The 24,625-nt window shown below is 47.8% G+C and overlaps 1 protein-coding gene across 1 annotated transcript in view; it reads right to left on the minus strand.

The window, feature by feature from the left end:
* Nucleotides 1-24,625, minus strand: part of SLC24A3 (solute carrier family 24 member 3) — a 60,741-nt gene that overhangs the window by 21,521 nt on the left and 14,595 nt on the right. The window contains exons 4-7 of the mRNA XM_075707337.1: nt 10,079-10,153; nt 5,302-5,327; nt 3,550-3,603; nt 1,849-1,994 (exon numbers count right to left, since the gene is read on the minus strand). Coding sequence (XP_075563452.1) covers nt 1,849-1,994; nt 3,550-3,603; nt 5,302-5,327; nt 10,079-10,153 — 301 coding nt within the window. The remainder of the gene's footprint in view (nt 1-1,848; nt 1,995-3,549; nt 3,604-5,301; nt 5,328-10,078; nt 10,154-24,625) is intronic.

The raw sequence follows: 24,625 nt of genomic DNA on the forward strand, positions 1-24,625 counted from the left end.
TTCATTACCACCACTGTTATTCTTACAGAAGAGTATCTCCTCAGACTTAGCGTCTCTTTTTTTTCTGACTGAGAAGGTTTCCATGGATTGGGGTAGATAAGTGGGGTCATCATACTAAAAAAACCAAAACAGCCAGACAGCTTTTCCTTGCTACTTTTTCCACGTTGGCATTTCCTGCATGGCACTTGGGGGAACTGCCCCAAACACAGAAATCCTTCTGTTTGATTCTTTTTGGTCCTCTGTTCAGAAAAGGCCTCAGAAAACAAACGGTAGTGTCAGAAAACCTGTTGCAATGGGTGCTGTGTGCGACCCCATGCTACTGGCTGGTGTGCACAGCAGTGCGACTGGCCTGTCTGGGCCTCCAGTGGCCCACTGCCAAGTAAATACAGGAACAATCTGCAAGAAAATGAAGCAATCCTTTCGGCTTCCTTCCTCAGCCAGTTTGAGTAACCGCAAGTGTCCAAAACAAAAAATTACTAGCAGCTGAGCAGTGTCATGCAAAAAAGCATTCTGGGGAGATTTAAACCAAATCCCACAATCGGAACCGCCTCATTTGTGCATAACCCTGAGGTCACTGGGTAAACCTAGATGACTAAGGCCTAAGTTTATGCTTACTGAGTTTTACCAGTCTAGCTTTACTGGTACAGAGAGTAGTCATCTTGCCAGCACAATTTCACTGTGGAGAGCCCCGGCTGTTCCCATAAAAGCAGCTTCCCCAAACCAGAGCACACAGCACTCACAAAAGCCTTCCCTGAGCAATAGGGCAGTAACATGATAGCTGGCCTCTGGTAGACTCAAAGGGGTTGATGTCAGCAAATAAACCCCTCTACATTTCAGGTTTAGTTGCTTACTGTATACAGACTATGTCTTTCAATCACTGTTTGCAGGAAGAGAGACCTATTTTTTGTTAATTTTTTTGTAGCCCAGCAAAACAAAGAGGGCAGCCCATCAGTAGTCAGAGACCAGGACTGCTTGAGACAAGACAGAGCTGCTTCTCAGGTTAAACCAGTGACTGGAGGGGCGGGGGGGGTTATTCCTGAGGATAGGTGCATATAAATCCCAAGCAGTTACTGCACATGCTTGCTGACTGTTGCAAAGATAAAAGAATTATCCTCTGTAAATACAGTTTAGCACATGCTTGCAAATGCACGCATCGAACTACTGCTGCTGAGCTACGGAGCGGGTGAGTTTTTTTTAAAGCTGAAGAATACAATCATTTTTAGATGTGATCGTGACTAAAGTCAAATGGAAGCAGATTTCAGCCAAAGTGAAATCCACTCAAAGATCGTTTACATGGAAATGTTGTGCACATTCAAGATGGCACGTGCAGTAAGCGCACGCTACCTAGACCAACAGAGTCCCCACCCTCCCTTCACTAGGGGGGAGAGCGTACACTAGTATAAGCAGGGCATTTTTCCCTGCTCAGTTTGTGTTGCTTTGGAATGGAGTTAAATTTGACTGGAGGTACTAGATGTAAATGGACATCTTCAGTGCAGAATAACGGTGCCCACAGGAGGACTTACATTGGCATGGCCGTAACGGTCTAAATAAGGAGCTCCTGAGCAAGTCAGGCTTGAAGCTGGAGGAGTCCTTTGAGCCAGGCACTTGTGCAGAAGCAAGAACTACCCAGAGGAGGCCTGAGCTGCCTCCAGCAGCAAAGGATGCGGTGGCTGGTGTCGCCATGCCGTGCCCACAGGCACAGGAGCCATGGCCATCTGGCAGGGGGGTTACAAAAGGGCCACCTCCCCGCCCATTTCGTGACTGATAAGACAGAAGCAGACCACACCGCATGACTAGCGGACAAACTTGTAAACATTCAGAATGATGCAAGCAAGCAGGGTGACTTACTGGAACAGTTACCTTTCTTTAGTAATACCACTGTGGCATCGCAGTTGCTGTTATCATCCATTTCCGTGTTATTTGCTAAACCATTCACCATATTTGCAGAGTTTTTTGTCTTCCTTTCGAAGCAGTGATGTATGGTTGAGTTGTACCTGCACAAATGAAATAAACTCTAGATGTATCTTTGCCTCTTCTATGTGGATTTCTTCACAGTCTTCCTTTCCTAGATTCATATCCTGTGTGATCCAACTAAGGGAGGGAAGAAAACCCCTCTGGCTTTAAGGAAATCTAGCCACAGTATGCCAGAGCTCTAACTAAATTGTATACAATGCAATCTCTCCATACCCAGAAGGCTATGAAAGATACAAGACATGAATCTTGAATGACATGTACGCTTACGTATTATGTGTAATTAATATTCTGTATAGCAAATGATGATTACTTGTCATCATCCAAATTTATTTTTTATCACATAGTCACACCTGAGCATGACTGTTGTTCTACCTGTGAAGACCTACCACAGAAACACAAGACCATATGCTAAGTTCTGTCTCAACTTTGGGGGAAAAAAATAATCTTTGCTTCTTATTTTATTTAGAGTAGCTAGGAGCTGACACAAACATGAGCTGAGGATCTCACCATGATACTCAAAGGCAAGGGTAGATCACTGTGAACACCTGGCTGGGGTCCCTAACCAGGTCGACAACCTCCCCAGCTATATCCAAACAGGTCTGAAACATCTGTCCACACTACAGCAGTGCTTTCAGAAAAAAAAAAAAAATCCATTCTAGATTCAGGCATTAAAACAGTCTGTTTTGCTGGTCAGTTAATTGTTGCAAGGGTGAAGCTACCCTCCATGTTAAAGAAAAAGTTTCTAATTATTAGAAGCGAGATGAATTCTGACTTGTGTTCCCTTCAACCCAGCCTGAGTGTTTTGCTGTTCTCACTGAGAATTGCTCTCACAATATTTACTCTATTCATCATTTCGAAACAAATCTCTACTCTTACTTGCTGAGACAAGACCACTGGTGTGCTTGGCAGCTGGTAGGTTTTGTTGAATGTTCCAGTTGAAATCTGGGTTTCCTTTCCACTGGCTTTTAAAAACAAGGCAGGAGGAGGGGAACCAAGCAGCAGAACAGACTAACTTTGCTAGCATAAACTCGCGTGAAAGAAATTACACAGGTCAGATGCTCAGAAAATCAATGTTGATTGTGCCGTAGTTTTATCATGGGCCTCCAAGCAAGCAAGAACAAACTGCTGTGGATTTGTGCACCCATAAAAAGTAGACTGGAACCTCCCCCGTGTTTTGTTCTGAGTAGGGATGCTAAAGCGAAGTCAGAAAAGGCTGCTTTGGTGGGATTCGGTTCTCTGCTTGGCCACAGACTTGCTGCATTAGCCTTGGTCGGTTCACACAAGCTGAGATCCATAAAGCATCATCCACCTTTAGCTGTCTAATCCTCAGATCTGTACAATGGGGATAAGCAGCCCCTTCCCACCTCATCAGGATAAATTACAGATAAGTATATGACAGGGCAAGGTGCTTTAACCCCTGTTATTGGAGGTGCTGCTGGTGTGCAAGCTGGGTGATGCAATGGAAGCCCTGCCCACAGCTTGCGGCTCTCTCTAATCACCTTTGCAACCTCTGGAAAAGCACAGGAGCAGGGAGCCTCTTACAATCTAAACAAGCCGAGGGCATGCTTGACTTACTTCATGATAATGATGTAGATGGCATACATCAGCACTAAGACTAAAGACTCCCACCTGCAAACAAGAGCGAGACAGAAAACACATCAGAGCAGGGCATGGCAGTCAGCTGCCCGAGTTCAGACATTCCCCCATCTGTCACACCACAAACTTGCGGAAAGGCTTGACCCTCTTGCGTTGTCTTAACGCACATTTAGAAAAGGGGATGCGTAAAGAAATGGCTCACACACACCCATGTGCGATGCCTCCTTTGTTTTCTTGACTTCTGCTCTGGTTTTACTTGGTCAAAGCAACCCGTCAGCTAAGAACAAGCGACTAAACCCAGAAGTTCAGTGAACAGATCGCGCACCCAAGGAACACCGACGCTTCTGTACGGACAATACCTGCGGGAGCTGTGGCAGAGGGAGGGGAGCAGTCGTCCCGCTCTGCCTGCATGGGTGTAAAGCAGGTCGCTGGGCTTTTTGAGCATGCTAAAGCACACCGATCACGCCGAGACAACCTGAACAAGGGGCAGCTGCTCTTCCGCTACTGCTGCCACATAACCACTGAGAATGCAGCATGCAGCAGTTTAAACTGCTGATGAAATATTGTCAGGTTTTTTCCTCCACTGTTTCTGTGTCAAACTAGTGAAACTTGTATGGAAACAAAATAGAGTATGACTTTTAGAACTTGTTTCTAGGTAATCTTTTTCATTGACCAAAATGCTGTATTCTGCACAGTTCCCTTCAGCAAACTGCTAATCCTTGTGGAAATCATCCATTATCAGACTGCTATATACTAAAACTCATGGGCCATTTTCTCTTTAAGGATTTTGAGACATTGCACTAACCATATAAATATCTCATTCCCTGCTTCTGGCAGTTCAACACTTGGCTTCCGCATTGATGTGTTTTAGTTGAAGGGCACAGTCAAATACAATTGGGCCTCGAGTCAATTTTAGTTAACAAAACAAAACAAAACAAAGAAAAACAAGCCATTGCAAAACTCAGTGTTTCAGAAATCCTCCTCTGAAATTAAACATAAATCCCCCAGTGAGAACAAGTTTAAGAAAACATGCAACCCAAAAAGCCTGACTCCCCCTAGTGCTTGTAATCTAAATAATACTGGCTGAGAGTGAAATCAAAGCTACCACTGTCACTCTACAAGCCCTGAGAGGTGCTGAAAAAAAAACCATGAAAGCAAAACAGCTGAAAGTACACTTTTCAAAGTGTTTGAGGCCCTCCTAGCCTACCATACCTACTGCAGTACATTTAAGCACATTCATGGGGATATTAACATATATATATATTTTCTTTCTTTCTTTAAACCACTCATTTGCTCTTTAATATTGCCTTAGGAGCTTTTGGTTTTTAAATTATTAAGTTATTAAAAAATCCAAATATTGGAACACACTTATTTATGACTGCTTGGGTGGCCCTTTCTGTTCCCAGCTGGCTGACATCCCCGGCACACTGGCACCCAAGCAGCAGCCCCTGCCGAGCACGTCGCCATCCCAGGCTGCGGCAGGGTGGGCAGAGGGCACCGACTGCCGCTGCTGTATCGGGAAACAGTCTGAGTGACGCTCTCCTAGGGTTTCCTCTCTGGCTCAGAAAATGAGTTATTCCAGCCCACCTTGCGCTGAGGTTCCTCACGCAGCAGGAAATGCTGCCTGAATCGCCCTGCAGAACTTTCGAGCTTTTCCCTCCTCTCCTGATGAACCCTACTTATTGCAGCTTTTGTGGTACAACCAGAAAAAATGAAAAGGGATTCACTTACCAGGAAACTTTTTCGTCATAAATAAACTGTGGAGAAAAGGTTTAAAAACAGGCATGTTATACACGAAATCACAGCTGAAAACAGCTCATCACCTGAGCAGGCGACAGAGCAGGCAGAGCAACCCAGGGCTCAGGGCACTGCTATTAAGCTCTGGTCTATTTTGGCACTGCCCTCCTGCCCAGCCTTTGAACTTCCCAACACTTAGTTTCTCCCACCTAGTAAAGGCAGGCAGGTACTCCTTCCCAAATACCATGGGATCCTTGTGTAACCGGGGCTATTGCAGCAGCAAGCAGAAGCGGTTACCGGGAAAACAGAAGTGAGTTCAGAAGGGGCCGCGCCTGCCTCGGACCCGCATGGCTGGTCTCACCAGAGACACGGCCTCGTCCCCGACTTCTTCTTGGGCAGCAACTGGGCGACCAGCATGCAGATTTACAGCCAGCTCCACAGCTGCTGACAAATTTTGCTTGCTAAAAACTGGGCCCAAGGCATCATTTCCTTAAGATCTACAAGATCACCACACTAGTTGACTTTAACTACTGTTGACAGTCATTTTAGCACACCTGCAGACGGATGCCCAAGCTTTCATAACACCACTGCGCAAGCCTCCTTGGGAAAGAAATGTGCCTCTCCCTGCGCGTGTAAGACGCTCCGTGTTGGGGAAGAAACAACACCACGCCAGAGGGGTGAAGGTGTTTGCCCGTCGACGCCTGGTTTCGGGAGGGTGTGAAGAGGCAGATTTTGGGAGGTGGCCGGCAGATGGCTGCCGTGCTCCACAGCTAGGCCCTGCCCCAGCGCCCGCTCCTCCACCAGCACGGCGCTGGGAGCGGAGGGGGCTGCCACCCTCCCTTGCGGGCAACGCCCCTGTGTCTCCGCTTCTCCTTCCACCTCAGATGGGCATCCGAGGGCCGGAGCCCCTCTCCTCCGGGGCCATGCTGGGGGAGCTGGGGGTGCTCAGCCTGGAGAGGAGGGGGCTGCGGGGAGACCTGAGTGCGGCCTGGCAGTGCTGAGAGGGGCCTACAGGAAAGATGGGGGCAAGCTTTTTAGCAAGGCCTGTTGTGACAGGACAAGGAATAATGGTTTTAAAGTAAAGGAGGGTAGATTTAGACTGGATATAAGGAAGAAATTTTTTACAGTGAGGGTGGTGAGGCACTGGAAGGGGTTGCCCAGAGAGGCGGTGGAGGCCCCATCCCTGGGAACAGCTGCTGCAGCAGGAGGGCCGGAGGGCCAGTGCGCAGGGTGCCCGGAGGGCCAGCCAGGCCGCCTGGTCCTTGGTGCAGGGTGCCCGGGGGGCCAGCCAGGCCACCTGGCCTGCGTGCAGGGTGCCCAGAGGGCCAGCCAGGCCACCTGGCCTGCGTGCAGGGTGCCCAGAGGGCCAGCCAGGCCACCTGGCCTGCGTGCAGGGTGCCCAGAGGGCCAGCCAGGCCACTTGGCCTGCGTGCAGGGTGCCCAGAGGGCCAGCCAGGCCACTTGGCCTGTGTGCAGGGTGCCCAGAGGGCCAGCCAGGCCACTTGGCCTGCGTGCAGGGTGCCCAGAGGGCCAGCCCTTCATGGCAGCGTGGGGCCTCTCTGGGAGGCCGGAGCCAGGGTTGCGCGCAGCAACCTGCAGCCCCGCAGCCTGGGCAGTCGCTCGACCCTGTCGGCCTCGGTGAGGAGCCTGCCTTCCATTCAGTCCTTCCAAAGCACCTGCGCTGCTTTCAGCTCCATGCTGTGTGGAGCGGCGGGAATGCCCTGTTTGCACCAGGAAAACACATCCACGGCAGCGCACCAGAGAAAAGGGAGGGGAAGGGAACGAGCCTCCGAAAGCGCAGTGAAACGCTTCCCTTCAGCTATATAGCTTGTAAATAGCAACTCCTGTGTGACAGCCAGCACCAAGCAATAGTTACATTGGTTACTGGAAGAAAACATGACCACAAAACGTTATGCGGGTTATAAATTACAGGTCCCAGTCACCGTGATCTAATCTGACAAGGCCTGTTTTAGGTTACAATGTGTTGGTGTGATGGGACATGAAAGCGTGTGCATTGACCTTTGTGATTAAAAATAGCACCCATCCCACTTTTGTCACTAATGACTCTGACCACGTCCCTTCAAGTTAAGATACATAGGCATCTTTTTCCTTTCAAGGGAGATAAGGAGTAACAGTTTTGCCAAGCTCTACAAGAAGACAAGGTAGCTTTATAATACCATTTTAAGGTTAAAAAAAGAAAAAAAAAAATCACAGGGCTGAAACAAGGTGAGGTAAGTATGGTAAGTGCGGTTTATCCACTTCTAATCTCTGTGATTTAGAGTTCACTCATTCTTACCAAATAGCCTGGAGCACCAAACAGGTGAGTTTATACTGCTTTGCTATTTATTACTGCAACACTGCAATTCCTTTGCTAGTGGAAATGGAAGGAGACAAAGTCACATTGATTTACCCAGCAGAATATCAAGCTTTGTAAAGTTGCTGAATCTCAGCATTGGCAGGAACGTATTTATTTCCCCTCAGGTGTATTTACGATTAATAAAGACACCAGTGGAGTGCAACTTACAGTACAGCACCACAAGCTGCTGTTTAAAGTACTATGAGAGCAACCTTCTACAAGCAATATCATCGTTCAAGAAAGAGGACTGTACTTCAGCTGCAGTAGAGTCTCAACGCCCTGATATGGCAAATTATCCCTATATGGCAAAGCATTTAAGCGCCTTCTAAAATTTAAGGCGCACAGAAATGTAACAAATGGGGAACCGCATGCAGGTCGCGCTATGCTCTGCATGGAGCCCGTGGCTTGTCTCCCAGAAGAGACATCTGGGACTGGAGAGTCAGTATTTTAATAACAATGTGCTGCCACCTAAATTTGATTCTGCCTTAAAAGGATAGGAAAGATGCAAGCCTCTGTGAAGCCAGGGGTCCCTGGGTGAGTGAAGGGGAGGAGAAACTTCTTAAACTGAAGCAGTGTTTGGGTCCGAAAGGAAAAATCCTCATTTGCCATCAACTGGGGAGCAATATTGCGTATAAAAGGGTTGGTAAATCAGCTGGAAGCTAAATCTTTAACCATTTAAAATGTTTTCCATTCCTCCTATCTTTCTCCGTTTTTCTCTAGCAGGTGTTTAAAAGCCATTTGCAATGATTGCTGTGGAGTAACACTGAAGAGAAGTGGGACGCGCTCCACATCTCCCAAGCCACAATTAGCCATGTAGTGCTGTAACATGGGAGTAAGAGTTCTGGCGATGCCTTCGAGGCTCCACGAATGCCTGGAGTTGCACCATCCTGCTGCCCTGGCTGCGTGAAGGACCTTGAACCTCACAGCTGATAAGATGAGCACAAGAGTGGGCATACGTCTGGAGAGAAGCTAATCTGAGGCTTAGGAAGAAACCAACAGTATCCTCATACTATGGGGTACACTCCCAAAAGAAAAGGACTTCTGTAGTTCTGTAATTATGAAGAACAGCTTATACAGAAAAAAGGTATAGGAGAAAAGTCTTAAGGATAACTGAGATGTCTGGTCAGTGAGCCATACAACTCTCATTACATAGGATACGTAGCTGGGAATTTCAGGGGTACACCGGACACAATACAATAGAGAATGGTTCTCAACATCCCGAAGCAGCTGACAACCACAAGAACGAACCAACCATGAAAAAAACCTGCCTTGCTTTAAGAATTTAAAAACCGATGACAGACTGAACAGTTTTTTAACTTGTCTGTCACCATGCAATAAATGAAACACCCGATCCAAACAACAGGAGGCTAAATGCCAGGCAGCTGCCCACATCTGTGCTTCCCATGGAGTAAACTCAGAGAATGCCTGCTAGATGTCTTCAAGCTCGTGCAATGTAATTTATTACGATTAGTGAGTGTGGCCAAGTTTGTTGTTTAGGAACACTTTTTGGTATGAGGTTACTGTCAAGCTGTCAAAGCAAAAAAAAAAAGTTTTTGCTTTGCAGCTCATTAATAATAATTATGTAGAAAAGTTATCTTTATCAGGTGCAAAAAGGCTGACCTTGGAGTGTGGGGAATAAAAGTGCAAACAGTTTGAGGCAAACCCTCTGAGATTACACAGATATAGGCCTTCGCACCTACTGAATATGTATCGTATACAGGCATGTGCAGAATGAAGGCAAAACAAAACACACTACTGAAACTGCAACTAATAAAAGTAGTGCAAACTAAACACTCGTGCTAACATTTTTTCACTGTATAGCCCGATTTTGAGAGATTCAAAGTACTTACTGAGCTTGATGAAAGCTGGAATAGGAGCAGCACTAAGAATTACTGAAACCGTAGCCTCCATTAGAAGATTGGCTGCTAGCGTGCACTGAATAAGACCTGCCCCACTTACGTGTGAAAAAACTAACTTTCATGTTTTGTAGTTGTTGAGGATCTCTTTCCTCTGGGCACAAATGCTGCCTCCTTATGGGTCAGTTAGACTTTTTTTAGGAAGCCACGAGGGTTGCTGTCAGGAGAGGACTGAGCGACAACATCCACCCCAGAGCTGGCGGTGGGGCTGCAGCATGGGGCATCAGCTCGGCACCCTGTGGCTGCGCTGGCACGGGGGCACCGCGCTTCTCCCCAGCTATCGCTCTGGGCTCTCTGGACACTCCTCGATCTCCTACCCTTGGGACAGGCTTTTCTACAGAACCAGGGAGATCACAAGTACATATTTCTGCAAGCAGAAAACCATGTGACTCCTGGCGCTGGGATCTTAGCTACAAGACGATGATTTCTTAGCAGGCTCCCTTTACAGGTGGCAGTAGACGCATGGGCTCCCACAGAAGAATAACGTTCAAAAACTTACCACAATGAGTGCAACAACAGACAGTGTATAGTAGATTGAATCTCTCAAGAGACTCCACGACGACAGTGCAACGACCTGGGAAAACAGGCAAAGAGAGGATGTCAGCCAGGCTCCCACCAGCACGACTGCCACGCTAACAGCGTGTGCCAAAGTTAAGCCTGTCATTCTGCGTAAGCTGTCCCCATGTGTGCTAGAATACGAAGAGGAGACCCAAGCCAGGAAACGCACTGGCTTTCTGCGGCTGCTCGAGGAACAGCCACTAGGGAGATGGGGGGGGGATGGCCAAATCTGAAGAGTAAAAGGTATAAGGTCATGGGCAGCAGATGACTTCCACGCAAAGTCGCAGACACGCTAAATCACACCGGTGGTGTCAAATGCACGGAAAGCGGAATCAAGTCCCAAGTATTTAAGGATGGCAGAATAGTTTCCCACAAGGTCAGCAGACTATCTGATCTCCTTTTCCCCCAGAAATCCCTCCCGTACGCACACCGCAGAGCCTCGGTAGCCGTCCCTGCAGGCTGAGCTGCCCCTTGGTCTGGCTGCGTGCTGCAGCCGGCGGCGGCTGAACCGCAGGCAGGCGCGGGGCAGCCTGCCACAGAGGAGGTTGCGAGTGTTGCTGCTGTCAGCGCAGTGGGAAGGGGCTCAGCTTTACCAGCAGGACCCTTCTGAGCCAGCGCTGACGCTCAGCAACGAGTGTCCCGATGGAGAATGGTCACAGGAGATCAACAGCCCTGTCGAGTCTCTGGGACGGGACGGGACCGCTCCCTTCCACCCACCCCGCGGTTCACATGTGTTTCTTGCATTAATTTTCCCCAACCTGGGACTCCTGCCTTCCTTGAGAGAGGAAAACAGCCTGAAACACTGAGCAAGAGCGCAAGGTATGCAATGGTCCGGTAGGCAGGGGAGCACACCGGACATAGTCCCCAGCTCCTGCCTAGCAATGTGGGTCCTCCCCATCCTTGTCCTACCACCACGTGCCTACGCCCGCCGCGAGTCCAGCTGCTGGCATCTCATACACTGGGTTCCCAGGAGTTTTAGACTGCGGGATGATGGGCTTGTCCTTGCTGAAAATGTCACCTTGACCCATGCTGACTCATTCGGGGAGGATAACTTGGGCAACAGAAGTTACACTGCAAACCAAGCGTCTGACAGCACAGATCCCCAGCACACTGCTGGCCTGAACCTCAGCAGAGCCACGGCTTCACACACCACACTGATGGGTACCACTACAGCTCTGTGTGCATTTGCACAGGTTTGGGGACAAATACTCAAGTTAATACTCCAGCAAAGCGTTAAGAACAAGAAACAGACATTTATATGCAACAGAGGATAAAATGGGATCGCTGTGCAGTTCATTTCACTTGACACCTTCCAAAGCCAATGAAATGAGGAATTGCCATTGTAGGCTGAACAAACCTGCAATTCAGATCTTAGAAGAGAAAAATACCAGTGAATAAGTTAGCCTTTAACTTCATTAACAGTATTCAAAAGGGCAGATTAAAAGCAGCCATGTGGCGGTAACATCTTCAGCATGATTATATTTTTTGTAGCCCTAGGGAGTCTCCTCAGTAGAAGCTTCTCCTCAAATCTTTATTTCCCATTTCTGGAGTGCATTTCAATCACTGTTGGTCACATCCTTCACAGGTCTAAACCACAAGGAGACAGATGGAAGACGGCTAATTTACACTGATTTGGGTCTGGCCCCTGAATGTATAAATGAATTTTCTGACCACATCCTCCAGTCATGCTTGTGCATGAATTCAGTCAAACAAACAGTAACTTCATTTTCATTTCCATGTTATCGAAAAAAAGGGTCCTGTTTCAGGGTGCTAGCAAAACAGTTTCCCAGATTTCTCTGCATGTTAACTCTCACAATATTGGAATTTTCCAGAACTGCTAGCAATACAAATGCTGTAAAGAGATCCTGACCACTACACTTAAAAATCTCTGCAGCCTCTTAACACTATGGCTTTTTAAAGTGGATGTAATTTATGCCCAGTGTAAAGTCTCTTTACGCAACCACTGACATATAAGAAACTCCCATCTAAAATAAAAAAGCAGGCCTTTAAAGTCCTTGTGTCAGATTAGATTTATACCAGCTGACAATACATTTCAATGCCTGTAGGGATAAATGAATGGAGATGCTTTATGATGGAAATTTCCAAATGTAGAAACCTGGAGTTGGGTTCATAATTCTATTCAGAGATCCTTAATTAAATTTCACATCTTATAGATAGTGTGCCCCTTCATTTTGATTGAGCAATTTTCGTAAGAGAGTTTATAAAATGATTTGACATTATCCCACTCAGCTTTTACGATGCTGCTTAAGGTCCTATGCACTTTTCTCAGCATGGATGCTGGTGGGGATTTTATAGCTGTAAACTTAAGCTCTGCATAATAAAAGTTACAACATTTCTGAAACAAATGACAAACCCCATACGAACAGGTTTGCTGGCAACTGTCGCTATTCTATCTAATAAACTCTCTCCTGGGTATAAGGGGTGTCACCATGCAGCACAGCATACCTGTGGAAGCAAGATGTCCCCATTACTGTGAGTCAAGCTAGTATCCTTCCTGTTCTTTGATATTCTACAGTCATCTTGAAGGCAGTCTGCAATATTTTTCCAGGGAATTTTCCTCAGGCACCTGAATGAGCACTTAAAGATCCAGATATTTAAATGCAATTGTCTAGCAGGGACCTAGTGCACAAAAGTCATAGACCAAGATCCCATGGGAATCACAAGGACTCTTGCATTGATTTCAGACTGGATTGAAGGGAATGTGCTCGGGCCTAGGACTTGTACAGGCTGCTCGCATTTCACAGACATCCTAGTGGGTCTCTCTGATGCAGTAACTACGGGGCAATTAAATCTCAGCTCTCCTTAGGGCGTGAGTCATTTAACTGAAGTCTTTGAGCCATTTGATTACCGGGAAGAACAATCTGATATAGGAAAACCATGCACATAAGGTAACCGTGCACGGAGGGTAAAAGGAGCTAATTAGCACTGAGGGAAATGGCAGTACTTTCAGCCTGCTGACAAGAATTGTGTAGTCTAGTTATAACTGTCAAGACCTTGAATGCCTAAGTTGTGCCATACAGTCTTGCAGCAACCAAGGACTCCACATAAATCTTAACGCGCTGGAAACCACTTAAATTACAGTTTAGCAGACTGAGGCAGAAAGGAAATCAGGGAAGCAATCAGCTTGGGTAAAAACACGGATCAAATTTGAGTTTTAAATCAGCAATACTGTAACCCAGCAGAGAGCTGGTCCTTTGGGAGCTGAGCATAAGAAGGCAACTGTAAAACCACCCATTGCCAGGTTAAACGTTTCCTCTGTTTGAAAGAAGTACCCAAAATTCAAACCCCAGACAAGTGACCATTAGCCCTCTTTTGACTACTACACTGGGGACTGAATCTGGCATCCCCAGAGCTGAGAGGAAGAGCTCTTTAGGCCAGGCTTAAATGAGAGCAACCCCTGATGAGTCCGACACGGATGAGGATCCACAGTGCATGCTCACCTGCATGCTGCAGCATCATTCCTATCGGTAAAATGACCCTTATTAGATATTTGGGTTCTCATCGGTAAACTTTTGCCCTGAAAACTCTTATGTATAACATTTACCACCCAGAATACTTATTCCCCTTTTTGAAGGGCTGGAGAGCAGAGAAATCAAGACTTTAACAGTTCCAGTTTGATTTCTGCAGTTCTTGCTTCCTGAAGCAGAGGCCCCATGCAGCACGCACAATCTCCTCCATCTAGCCCACACATGGAGATAAGTCACCAGGAACAAAATCACTGAAAATCAGACAACGGCACCTGCTGCTCTTGACCCCTACATTAGCTCGGGGCACCCAAGGCCTCAGCGGCAACACAATCCATGCCCCATCCTAGGGCTTCACCATTTACCCTCCATAAAAGTGACCCTTCTCTCTTCTGCTCCTCCAAACTATTTCTCTCCCCTTAGCAGTGTGGAAGCTCTTCTCCCATCCAGAAGAGACCTGGCGACAGAGGCCATCCAGCTGGCTGTTTTAAAGCCTGCTACTCACCTGCTCTCCCCATGACGGTGATGGGCCCCAGAGGTGGAGCGTGTGATGCAGAACGTGGCTGCTGCTACCTTAGTAAGGTTGTTTGTGCTGCTGCCGCCATCAAAGGCAGCAAGGCAGTCCAGAAGTGTATGCACTGCTGGATATTTGTTCTGCTCGACTTTCCAGGGGAAGCATGTCGAACATTATCTAAGTACATCCACATTCTTCAGGGATCTTTTCACTCTGAATTGTTCCCGGGCTTTTCCTCCTCTCATGGCCTGTTCTTTGCTTGACATTCTTGGGCTGAATGATCAGCTACAAACACTGCCTGGAAACGCTAGGCTTTGGAAGCAATCCCCCTAATCTTGTTTCTCTGTTACCCTCTGGCACAGAAGGTCTAGATTTTCAGGTATTAAGAGCTAATAACTTAATTTGTTAATGTGAAGAGGCAGGAATGCTTGGGCGAGGGTGTCAAAAGATTAAAGACAATCCCCGTGGCAATTCGCCTTAAGACTCTACGGAGATCAGCAGAGACGCACCAACGGTGAATCCACCGCTCAGTGCCTCCCAGCTGGAAGCATCTCCTTCCTGGCTGATGTGCACATGGTGGTGTTGACTCCTCGTGCATAGTTTGGTTCATTGATGTTATATCTTGACAGAGAGATTGCCGTTCAGCAGAATGCGTTTTTGGGCAAAGATGAATGTTTTTCATGAGTTTTAAAGGGAAGTGGTAGAATGTCTCTAATTCATTAGACACGGCTTTAATACAAACTTACCTCCCACAGCACTGCACCACAAGCAAACGTTCCTTAGTGACTGACCGTGGTCGCTATTTTGGGTAGGCCTTCCATCGCAGCTCTGGGGTCCAAGAGTGCTTCCAAATTAATCACCGGTCTGGAATTTTACTCCACAAAGTTTGAATGAGGCTGTACTGAGAGCCACAAAGCTCTTTTCTGGAGAAGCAGCTTTTTCTTTTAACGGTCAGCTACAGTCTGAAAGATGACTGTAAACTGAGACAGCCTTACCTGGCAATGCTGCAGGACAGGTTAAGAAAACAGGCAGCAAACACAAGCCCCTTTTCCCTGCTGCTGTCTTTCCCCCTCTCGAAGACGGGAAGCCAAGGGAATACATCCCGCTGCCAGGCTCGCCTAGGCTGGGGATGAGAGGAGCGGGCAGGCAACTGGGTGGCTGCTCCCTCAAGTTTTGATTCAGTACATTTAAATTCTCACTAAGGGCTTGTCAAAAAGCATCCAGAAGCAGAGAATCTGGGTCAGTCTTCATGCTGCCCCTCTTTGATGCGCAGAAGCAATTAGGGAAGCTCTTACACTACCCTAACATAGGCTGGGATCTGGTTTTTGAATGCTCGTCTGTGCTGCCTGACAAAACTCTTGCTCACTGTGATACCTTGCAGGCACCCTGAAACATCACAACCAGCCGGCAGCACGCTGTGTCAGCCTCTTCGATCAGCTGCAGCAAGACACGCAGCGGGAACCTCCTCGCATGCTACCCCCAGTTTGCAGGAGCTACCCTCAGAGACGACGGGTGGCTCTTAAAGCCTGGTGGGGTCCCCTCCAGAAGGTGGTGGTGTTCTGACATTACCGTTCAGGAAATCCTTGACACAACTCCAAATCAGCCCTGTGATAATATAACAGGATCTCATGTCAGAGTAAGATAAATGACTAACTGTTGGCCAATGTTACAGTAAGTAGTGAACTCAGGTGGAGATCGGGGACAGATCTTCAGGGAAATCAGCCTGGCAGTAGTTTGTAGTTAATACCCATCTTACGCATTTGGAATGATACAAAAATAAAAAGGGCTCTACCTCAGGTACCAGCTCTCACCCATCTCCTGAAGACGATGGGAAGATGAAATCCAGCAGCACTGTACTTCCTCGTGGTTTGCAGAATTCAGTACCCAGCAAAGCCCTGGTTTTTACTTTGCAGCAACCAAACCCAAGCACTGCTGCAACCCACCGAAGAGAGACAAGTCACAGCAGGGCCTATCAGCTGAAGTATCTGAGCCACAGCTAAAGAGAACTAGGAAGGGAGAAGCTTCAGGGTGCATAAATATTTTGCTGTTCACCCACCCAGACGCAACACATGCATAGTTCCAGAATGCGGCAGCGATGCCGCTTAGTATTGCGTGGATCCCAGTCCCTCTGTGCAAACATGAACCCCAGTAAGAACCAAATGGGCGTTCATTTAAAGAGAGCCTGCTGCGCTCCCACAGCCTACCATCACTCCAGTGGGTCCAGAGTTTCAGGAAGAGAATTACCTACAGTCCACTGTGAAATCTTCACTTATCGATGGGTTTCATCGTCATTAACTGCATTGGTAATAATAGCGACATTAGTTGAGGTTTAATTTTACTTGCTCTGCATGAATATAAATGGCAGATGTCTTAGCAATAAACAGCATTACCGGATCTTAATGACCTTATGCAAATCCAACCAATCATCCTGAAGTCACAGCTGCTCAGCCAAGCCAAGCAGAAAATTAAAATATCTTCCATGAAACGACCGAGACATTTTCTCGACCAGGTACTCAGGAGAGAGGGAAATTACTTGATTGGACACAGCAAAACCTGCCTACAAGGATGGATCCTTGTATGCCAGACATTTATGTTAAAGATAGAACTGTGCTTCATTTGCAAAATTAAAGTCATAGGCAGTTTGTCATCTGTGTCAGTGCTGGGTAGAAATAAGAAGAAAATCTACTTCACCATGCTCAGGTATAATTTAATAGGTTCCACCGCCTTTTATTTGGTTAAACACAGTCTAAGGTTCGCTCAAATCTGAAAAGTCATAGCAGTTAAGGAGATATGTATGTGAATGAGACAGAAATACAGGGATTCTTACAGTTCCTACAAATGGCGGCACTTAAAAATCACGGAGCTTTTTCAGGATACAAACAAACCTCTGGGGCAGTTCCTTGAAGCCCTTACATCGTTTCAAAGACCGGCACCAATTAGCCAGGGCTGCCGTCCGCCGCAGAGATGGCGCCCAACCTCCCTCACCAGATAAGCCACGAAGCTTCCTCTGGTGCAAGCAGAGGACCACGACACGCCATGGCTCACCCCTGGTCCCGGTCCTTGGGCCCTGCGTGCACCAGCGTGTGAATATCTGTGCAGTTAATGAGTTGCTCCCACGTGTCGGGCGATGGCAGGCAAGCCTCTGAGCCTTTGGGAATTGGTCCAGGAGCTCGGGGTCAGCTCACGCTTCCAGGGACAACTTGCGAGTGGGCTGCGAGCCACATGAATCACTGGGCTGGTGGCCACAGCAGACTGCTCTGGATAGCCCACACCTTGAGGGACCCTCTCCTGTCCCATGAGCAATGCACCGAGCTGAAACACCCCTCCTAAGACAGCAGCTCAAACCAGAGAAGTTAAAAAGACCCCTCAGATTTTGTGCTGCTCCAGCATCTGTCAATCTGTACAGAAAAGCAAGAAAAGCCAAATTCTTGCTGCCTGTCCTGACAGCAGCCTGGGAAATCCTGACTTCTGAGAAGTCGAATATCCCTGACTGCCTTTGGTGAATCTGTCAAGGGCCTCACTCTCCAGGACAGCCCTGACAGGGACTGATCTCTCAGGGCTTCTCAATTTCCCTTGACAAGGCACAGGCTCCGCCTTTTAGCTTTGCCATTTATTATTTTAAGAACTCCTTGCTCAGCCCAGGTAATTACAAGGATCCTGCCACCTGCCTGTTCATCCTCGCTGGTCGTGATATCAATGAAGCATCATATATTAATGTGAGGGAGTGACACTGCCTTATTTGTATTCATCTCTATATTAAATTACGCTGTAGATCCATCTACGACTTTCAGCAAGAAGCCACTGCAGAGCCTCCGCACGTTTCCTGGGAGACATACCCACATACGTTATACTAAAGAAGAGAGCTAGCCTGGAGGGTGAGGTGTTCACCAGGCATTGAAGCAACGTGGTCCTTGTTCTGTCTCCAGCCCTATAGCCTGAGCTCGGGTGAGTTAATTAAGCACCCTCCCTTCCCTGCACAGGAAATAAAAGAATTTTTTTTACCCAGCAGCGGCACTGGAGAATAAATGCATCTGGACCCTTCAGAAATGGGGGACCCACAAATGTCACAGATACACACTTACTGAGCTGTCGCACCACGTTCGTTTCTCACTCATACCCACCTTGTTCACATGCAACTCTGTTTTGACAGATTTTCTGTTTCGCTCTTTTTTGCCCTAGCTTACCAGCATCCACCTGTTTTGTTTGCTGCTGCAAACCATTCATTAGCCTGCCCAGAAGTACTTGGAGGCCTCATTTTCACCAGCATCATTCCCACAGCAAAACACGGGGTTGTGCCTGAGCTGAGAGGCGTGGGCTAGAAATCCCGTATCCAGGACTTGGTACGGTTTAGAGGGCGGTGAGTTCCCGGTGGCACTTTGACCCACTCTGTAATTCAGACACAGAATCAGCCAAGCAGGATCTCAGAAGCTGCCCATCAGTCCTGAAGCATCGGAGGCTCCCAGCCCTCACCAGTGGGACGCTTTTCCTGGCGTCTCAAGTGCATCTTCCTGGCTGCAGCCTTCATCCACCTCTGAAGCCTGCCATGTGACTTATGGCCACATCCTTCCACACCACTGGCCTTTTGGGATACTCTTCCAACGCATTTCGCACCTTCTCTGGGGTCATTTCACCTCAACCAAATCTCCTTCACCTGCTCAGTAAAATGTCCCACGAACCAGGCTCACAATCCTTCCTTCTCACTGAAGACGACAAATCCTGCCAGAAAAGATGGCAGGGTTTCTGCCGGCTCCAGCGGCAGCCCCTCGGGGATGCAGGCAGGGTGCAGGCAGGTACTCCCTGTAGCAAGGCAGCCCGCAGCACCTGGCAGTGTTTGGCTGCCAGGAAAAACAGCAAAGGGAGAGCTAAAGGTGATGTCTGTGATTCAGAGGCTGCAGACCTTGTGCTGTTGGAAAGGTCATGACCAAACAGAAGGTAGGAAATAGCAACTGCGTGTTTAATATTCTGCACACACTTTGTCGCTCGCTCGCTGTTAAGTGTATCAGGTCTATAGCAATTGTAATGAAGATATGAGGCAGGAAGGAATTTCTTAAGATAATTACTGCCATCTTCCAGCAGTGTTTACAAAGAGAGGAACTGCCTGACCACCAGGATCTGCAAGTTAATTTTCACAAAACTTCCCTTGTTTTAGGCACTATTACATCCTACCTGCAAGGAGCAAATCAGTCAGTCAAAAGCTAATAATCATCAGCTGCAAATCAAATACAGCAGAGATCACAGGGTATGCTTTTCCCCCTTGCTGCTCCTCCAGCGATCATCTGCCAGACTCAGACACGACCCTGCGAGTCAATCACGCTTATTCCCACATCACGGTCCCTGGAGGGAACAGAAACGCCGGTGAGAGCAGGGTCCTCTGGACGTTTTGCGAGGAGCTGGGGTCGAGAGGCATGAGACACAGCAGCAAAGGGAAAGCTCTCTGCCCTGACTGGAGCAGCCTCCTGCTCCAGCTGAGACAGCCCCATGGTGCAGGTGAAGGATAGGCGATGCTGGCTGCCAAACCGCCGGGCAAATGCACGAGGGACTATCTCATGACAGCACAGCAGGAGCCCCTGATCCCATGTCCTCTCCTAGCATGCTGAACCACTCTGCAACAGCTCAAATTTTAGACAGATTCCTGCATGGAAAGCCGCTGCTGCTTGTGCAGCCTTCCTGGGAAGCCAGCAGGCAGTCAACATCAGCCAAAGGCTCCTGTGCTGGGACTAACAGCGCAGCAGGATGTCCTGGACTGAATGCTAGGGAGCAGACGGAGACGCTCCCTTCTACACCCCACGGCGATGTCTCCCTGCTGTCGACATGCTGGGGTCACAGCTGTCCCAACATCCCAGGACACTACGAGCATCCAGCTGAGTCCCCTGACCACAATCTTTACTGAGTACCTCCCGGCAAAGACACCAGAGTCCCGCAATGTAGCATTTGGGCTCGCTCGGGGCTTTGGCCAATACTACACACCCCTCCCAACGGAACTTCAGTGAAACATAAAATATGAACACGGGTCAGGCCAGAAAAAAAAAAAAAAAAAAATCCAGGCCTTAAAATACATGTCCCTCTAAGCCAGTAACTGCCAAGCACCTCTGATCTAATGGACTCACTGGGAGGAAAGCTTCCTTCCAATTACCAGCCCCCTAATTTTACCACTGGTTAGCCATTCTCTGCAGAGTTCAACTGTCACTCCGGCTCCCGGTTCGTACATTGCGGACCAGCTCAATTTATTCTCATTATTTCCCCGAGAATATTTGCTTTTTTAAGCAGCTCTTGATATTTTCATTACTGCGGCAGCAATCCGTCTCTGTGACATTCTCAGAATGGAAACAGCGGACACTCTCCAAACCTCAGAACAAAGCCAAAAATATTTCCTTGCTCAATTGGTACTCATAATCGTCCATGAGTTATTCAGATCAGCGTGTCTTTTTAGCTCAGATTCCCGCAGAGCCAAGGCAGCAGGACCCCAAAAGACCTGCATTTGCAGACAACTCCTGGACCACAGGCAATTCTGTGCAGGATTCACAGCAGAATTCAAGGACAGCTGTAGACATGGTACAGAAAGGCACGCACAGGGCAAACATCTCCCAGTCTCCTCAGACTGGCCAGTCCTTGTCAAGCATAAAACCAGATTTTCCGATTTCCCTTGCTTTTACACTACAAAGGATATAAGAAAAAGTCCTACCAAAGGTAAGTCCACAGTATGTATGTGAATTTGGACAGAGGAAAACTTGGCCTCAAACGGTGATGGTATTTAGTGGCGATTAGGAACTAGACTTGTTCTGATGCTGATAGGAATCCATTTTCAACTCTTCTAATTGCCTCCCCTACTTGTATCCTACTGTTGAATGGAACTCTGTGAAGAAGGTTTTGAAATGCTAACATAAAAAACAATCACAGCAACTTCTACGATGGCCAGACCAGTCCTGGATCATTCCCCATCCGGACAGCAATCCTGGCACCCGATCCGCCCATTACATCGGTCCCCATCACATCTTCCTGAAGCAAAAGACAGTCTTCTATCAATACCATCATGCTGTCCCTGGGCCTGAGAGGAGCTTCCTAGAAAGACCTCACCGATGGCAAACCCTTCCTGTGCCCCCACAGCCCATAAATCACTCATTACGTGTTAAGCAGCTGGCTTGCTGCATCCACGTTGCTGCTCCATCACGGTTTCCTTGTACCTTCCCGTCTGCCCGCTCAGTCCCTCCTGTCGTCTCCCGTCACACACTCTGATCACCACCTTTCAGGCTCAAGAGCCATGTTCCGGCTCTGTATTTGCACAACGCACAGTACCGTGGAGTTTTAATCCACGACTGAGACTACTAGGTGCTATCGCAACAGCAACAAGGACCTTACGAGGGGGAAAAAAAAAAAAAAATCATCAGTAAGTCCAATCTCACTGACCTCATTGTGCAGTTTCTGGTTCGACTTAGATGCAGATGCCAGGCCCTGACACCACGAAGTCTAGGCTTGTGTACCTCACCGGACAGAAATGATGCAAGCAGCCCGGCTTCGAGCGAAGCATTTATTAGCCACTTTGCTAAACTGGTGCCCAGTGCCGGAATACTGATTTCATGCATGCTCCCGTCCTAATTCTGGGAAATAAAGCTACTTTGGGAATGACAAAATGCTTGCAGAGCTCGTCAGACCTCTCTAAAAGGAGACCAAAAGGGTTATGGCGTAACAGGTACCTCTGACAGAGCTTATTCACCACGTGCAGGTTGATGCTACGTAGCAGCATCATGGAGACAAGGCATGACGCTCACATAAAACAGGACAAAGTCACCTTCAGTGTTTTCTGGTTGACAAACAGACTGCATGGTTAACACAAACCACGTCTGCTCACACAACGGCTACAAATGTGCTATAAATCTACAAGTCCCTGATTCCCAAGATAACACCACTTGTATTAAAGGGCGAGCTGGAAAGGAATCTAACTTGCTTCATCACTCAGAGTTGCTCTGCTGTCTGCCAGCGCCAAGCATCCCAGCAGGAAAACCCCAGGGAAAAGGAGCACCTTGTTGCGTTTACGGTGGGCGAACATCCTCCCCGACTGCTCTGATAAAACGCAAAGAAGGATGAGAAGCCCGTTCAGCTGCCTGCCCAGACAGCAGCAGGGAAGGGAGCCGAGGCATCAGGTAACTCCTGCTGCTGGCCCAGCGGCCGGGAGCACGCTCTTCATTCCGGGGGCGCGCAAGGACTTTACTAGGGCATGCAGAAAGGCTGCAGCCTCTCAACTTTGAGGACGCTTGGGTGGCATCTCTGTATTAACTGATGCCCCTCTGCCCTGAAACTCCATCGACACCTTTCTGCCCTGTCTGCAGTCTAAGCTGCTGACTGATCGCCCAACTCTCTGTAGGGCAGCGGGAACGACACCACCATCCTCCCTCCGCTCTTCCGATACTTGGGCTCTCACGTACGCACGGCCACGCCAGCAGCAGTGTGTTCCCATCAGGACCACAGCTCTGACTTCTGGGACAAATTCTGTCTTCAGTGGCAGTCTCAGTGCTGGATCCTTGTCTGGCTTATTACTCTGTCCCTTGCTTGCTTTCAAGTCTGCAACAGACTTCTATCAGTGAAAGTGCAGGCCCACAGTCACTAGAAAACATTGCCAGCACAAAAAAACATTGTGTCCCGGACTACCAGAGCAGTGTGCAGTCCCAACAGTTGGCACCAAGCTCTCCTTAAACTACTTCTCCACAATTCTGCATGTTTTCCACTGATGGTCACAGAGCAACGAAGAAAAAAAAGACAGCATTCCAACTCTCCCCTCCCAAAACTCCTCCACAATCCAGGAGAAGAAGAAGGGGGGAAAAAAAAAAAAAAAAAGTCATGAACACAGTTATAAAGGCAAAGGTCAGTAACGATTCAGTCTGAATTACTTGTCAGTGAAATTAAAGCTTAAAAGATTAAGATGCATGCAAGCTAACTGTAAGGACAGAACTAGGTTAAAAATAGATTACAAAAGTCCTGGTCCCTTCAATAAACAATGTTCTACCTGGTTTTTAAATCTGTTTGGCTTCCTTGTCTCAGCTCTTCACTATTTGTAACACCTATTTCTTAGGCTCATTTTCACACCGAGATAAAACTGAGCGCATGTCAGCTGATGATTCTGAGAGGCATCCCCAGCCTACACAAGGGTTTATGTGACTTGGACAGAGGAGAGCCTTCTGAGTTTAGTTTATTTCCTCAGGTAAAAGAATACCGCTGGGGCAGAAGGGGGCAGGTCAGATGGTCAAGGTACTACTTTTGTACTCCAGTATATTGGGGAATGACACCTGGCCTCCAACTAGACTCCTTGTCAGAAGAAATAACTGGAAGAGCCTCTAAAAAGCCAAGAACATCTCTGGCACAACCCAGCATCCAGAGTCCCCTGGCTCCACCCAGAGCAGCCTGTCCTGTTCTGGGGAAAGCTGAAACACAGAAACTAGAACTCAAATGAAAAACACAGGCGTTAAATGGTAATTAAGAAATCAAGCTATGCAGATTAAAAAATTACTGTATAATACTGGAATGACTTGCAACTCACGGTTATACTGCTTTCACTTAAGCACTTTTCACTAACCTCTTCTCATCCTCCATCCTCTTTGCAACACTGCCAAAGGCTGCAGTTTAGTGCTGGATAAGGACAGAGGGGGACTGGATGACATGCAGGAGAGAGCAGCAGAGCTGCAAAAAAGAGATTAATCTGGATGGGAGAATTTTCAAAACTGAACAAACTCTGCTTGTGCTGGCTTGAATGAGAGCTGAATTAAGCAAGCATTGACTGCTTCCGAGAATCCCACATTCCTGCCGCCAAGGATGACGAGAGGGCAGTGGAAGGAGGGGAGAATTTGTGAAGCACAAACACGAGAGTGAGAGAAGACAGGACAGAGAGGCTTGGAGGGGACCCTGGGCTAAGGTCAATCTGCCCGTAGACAGCTGGTTTGCAGTCATGGAAAAAGCCTAGTGCAATCCATCACAACGCAGATGGCAGACTCCATGCCTGTATCTATTCCCTGCTACCTAGCATGCATCCCCATGAAACGTTGCTGAACTTATGTTTGAAGGGCTGCATCTGCTACCATTTCACCTCTTGCAGCATTCTCTTACTTTCTTGCACCCTTTCTTTGCCAGCAGAAAGCAAAACAGACACAGCAGCTAAATAAACATTGTTTGGGTTATGTGACTTAGCGGCACAATTGAAAGAATATGCGTCAGTGTCACAGGCATATGGACAACTGAGGTAACGGCTACAGACACGTCCAACCTGCACTACATCAGCATTTGGGAAATGCAGACCGTTCTTAATGTATTTCCATATATTAAAACCATCTACAGCTTAAAAATTGCACCTCCTGCCTAGATGAAATAAGGCAAATCTTCCTTGGTGCGCGTGTGCATGTAAGACATCAGCAGAATATTGCAACGGGATGCAAGAAGAAAGAAGGAAAAACTTCTAAGGCTCACTGCCACAGTCAAGGGGGCTGCACTCAGCCACCCACAAGGG

This window comes from Pelecanus crispus, chromosome 3 (assembly GCF_030463565.1).
Source record: "Pelecanus crispus isolate bPelCri1 chromosome 3, bPelCri1.pri, whole genome shotgun sequence".
Classification (NCBI taxonomy): domain Eukaryota; kingdom Metazoa; phylum Chordata; class Aves; order Pelecaniformes; family Pelecanidae; genus Pelecanus; species Pelecanus crispus.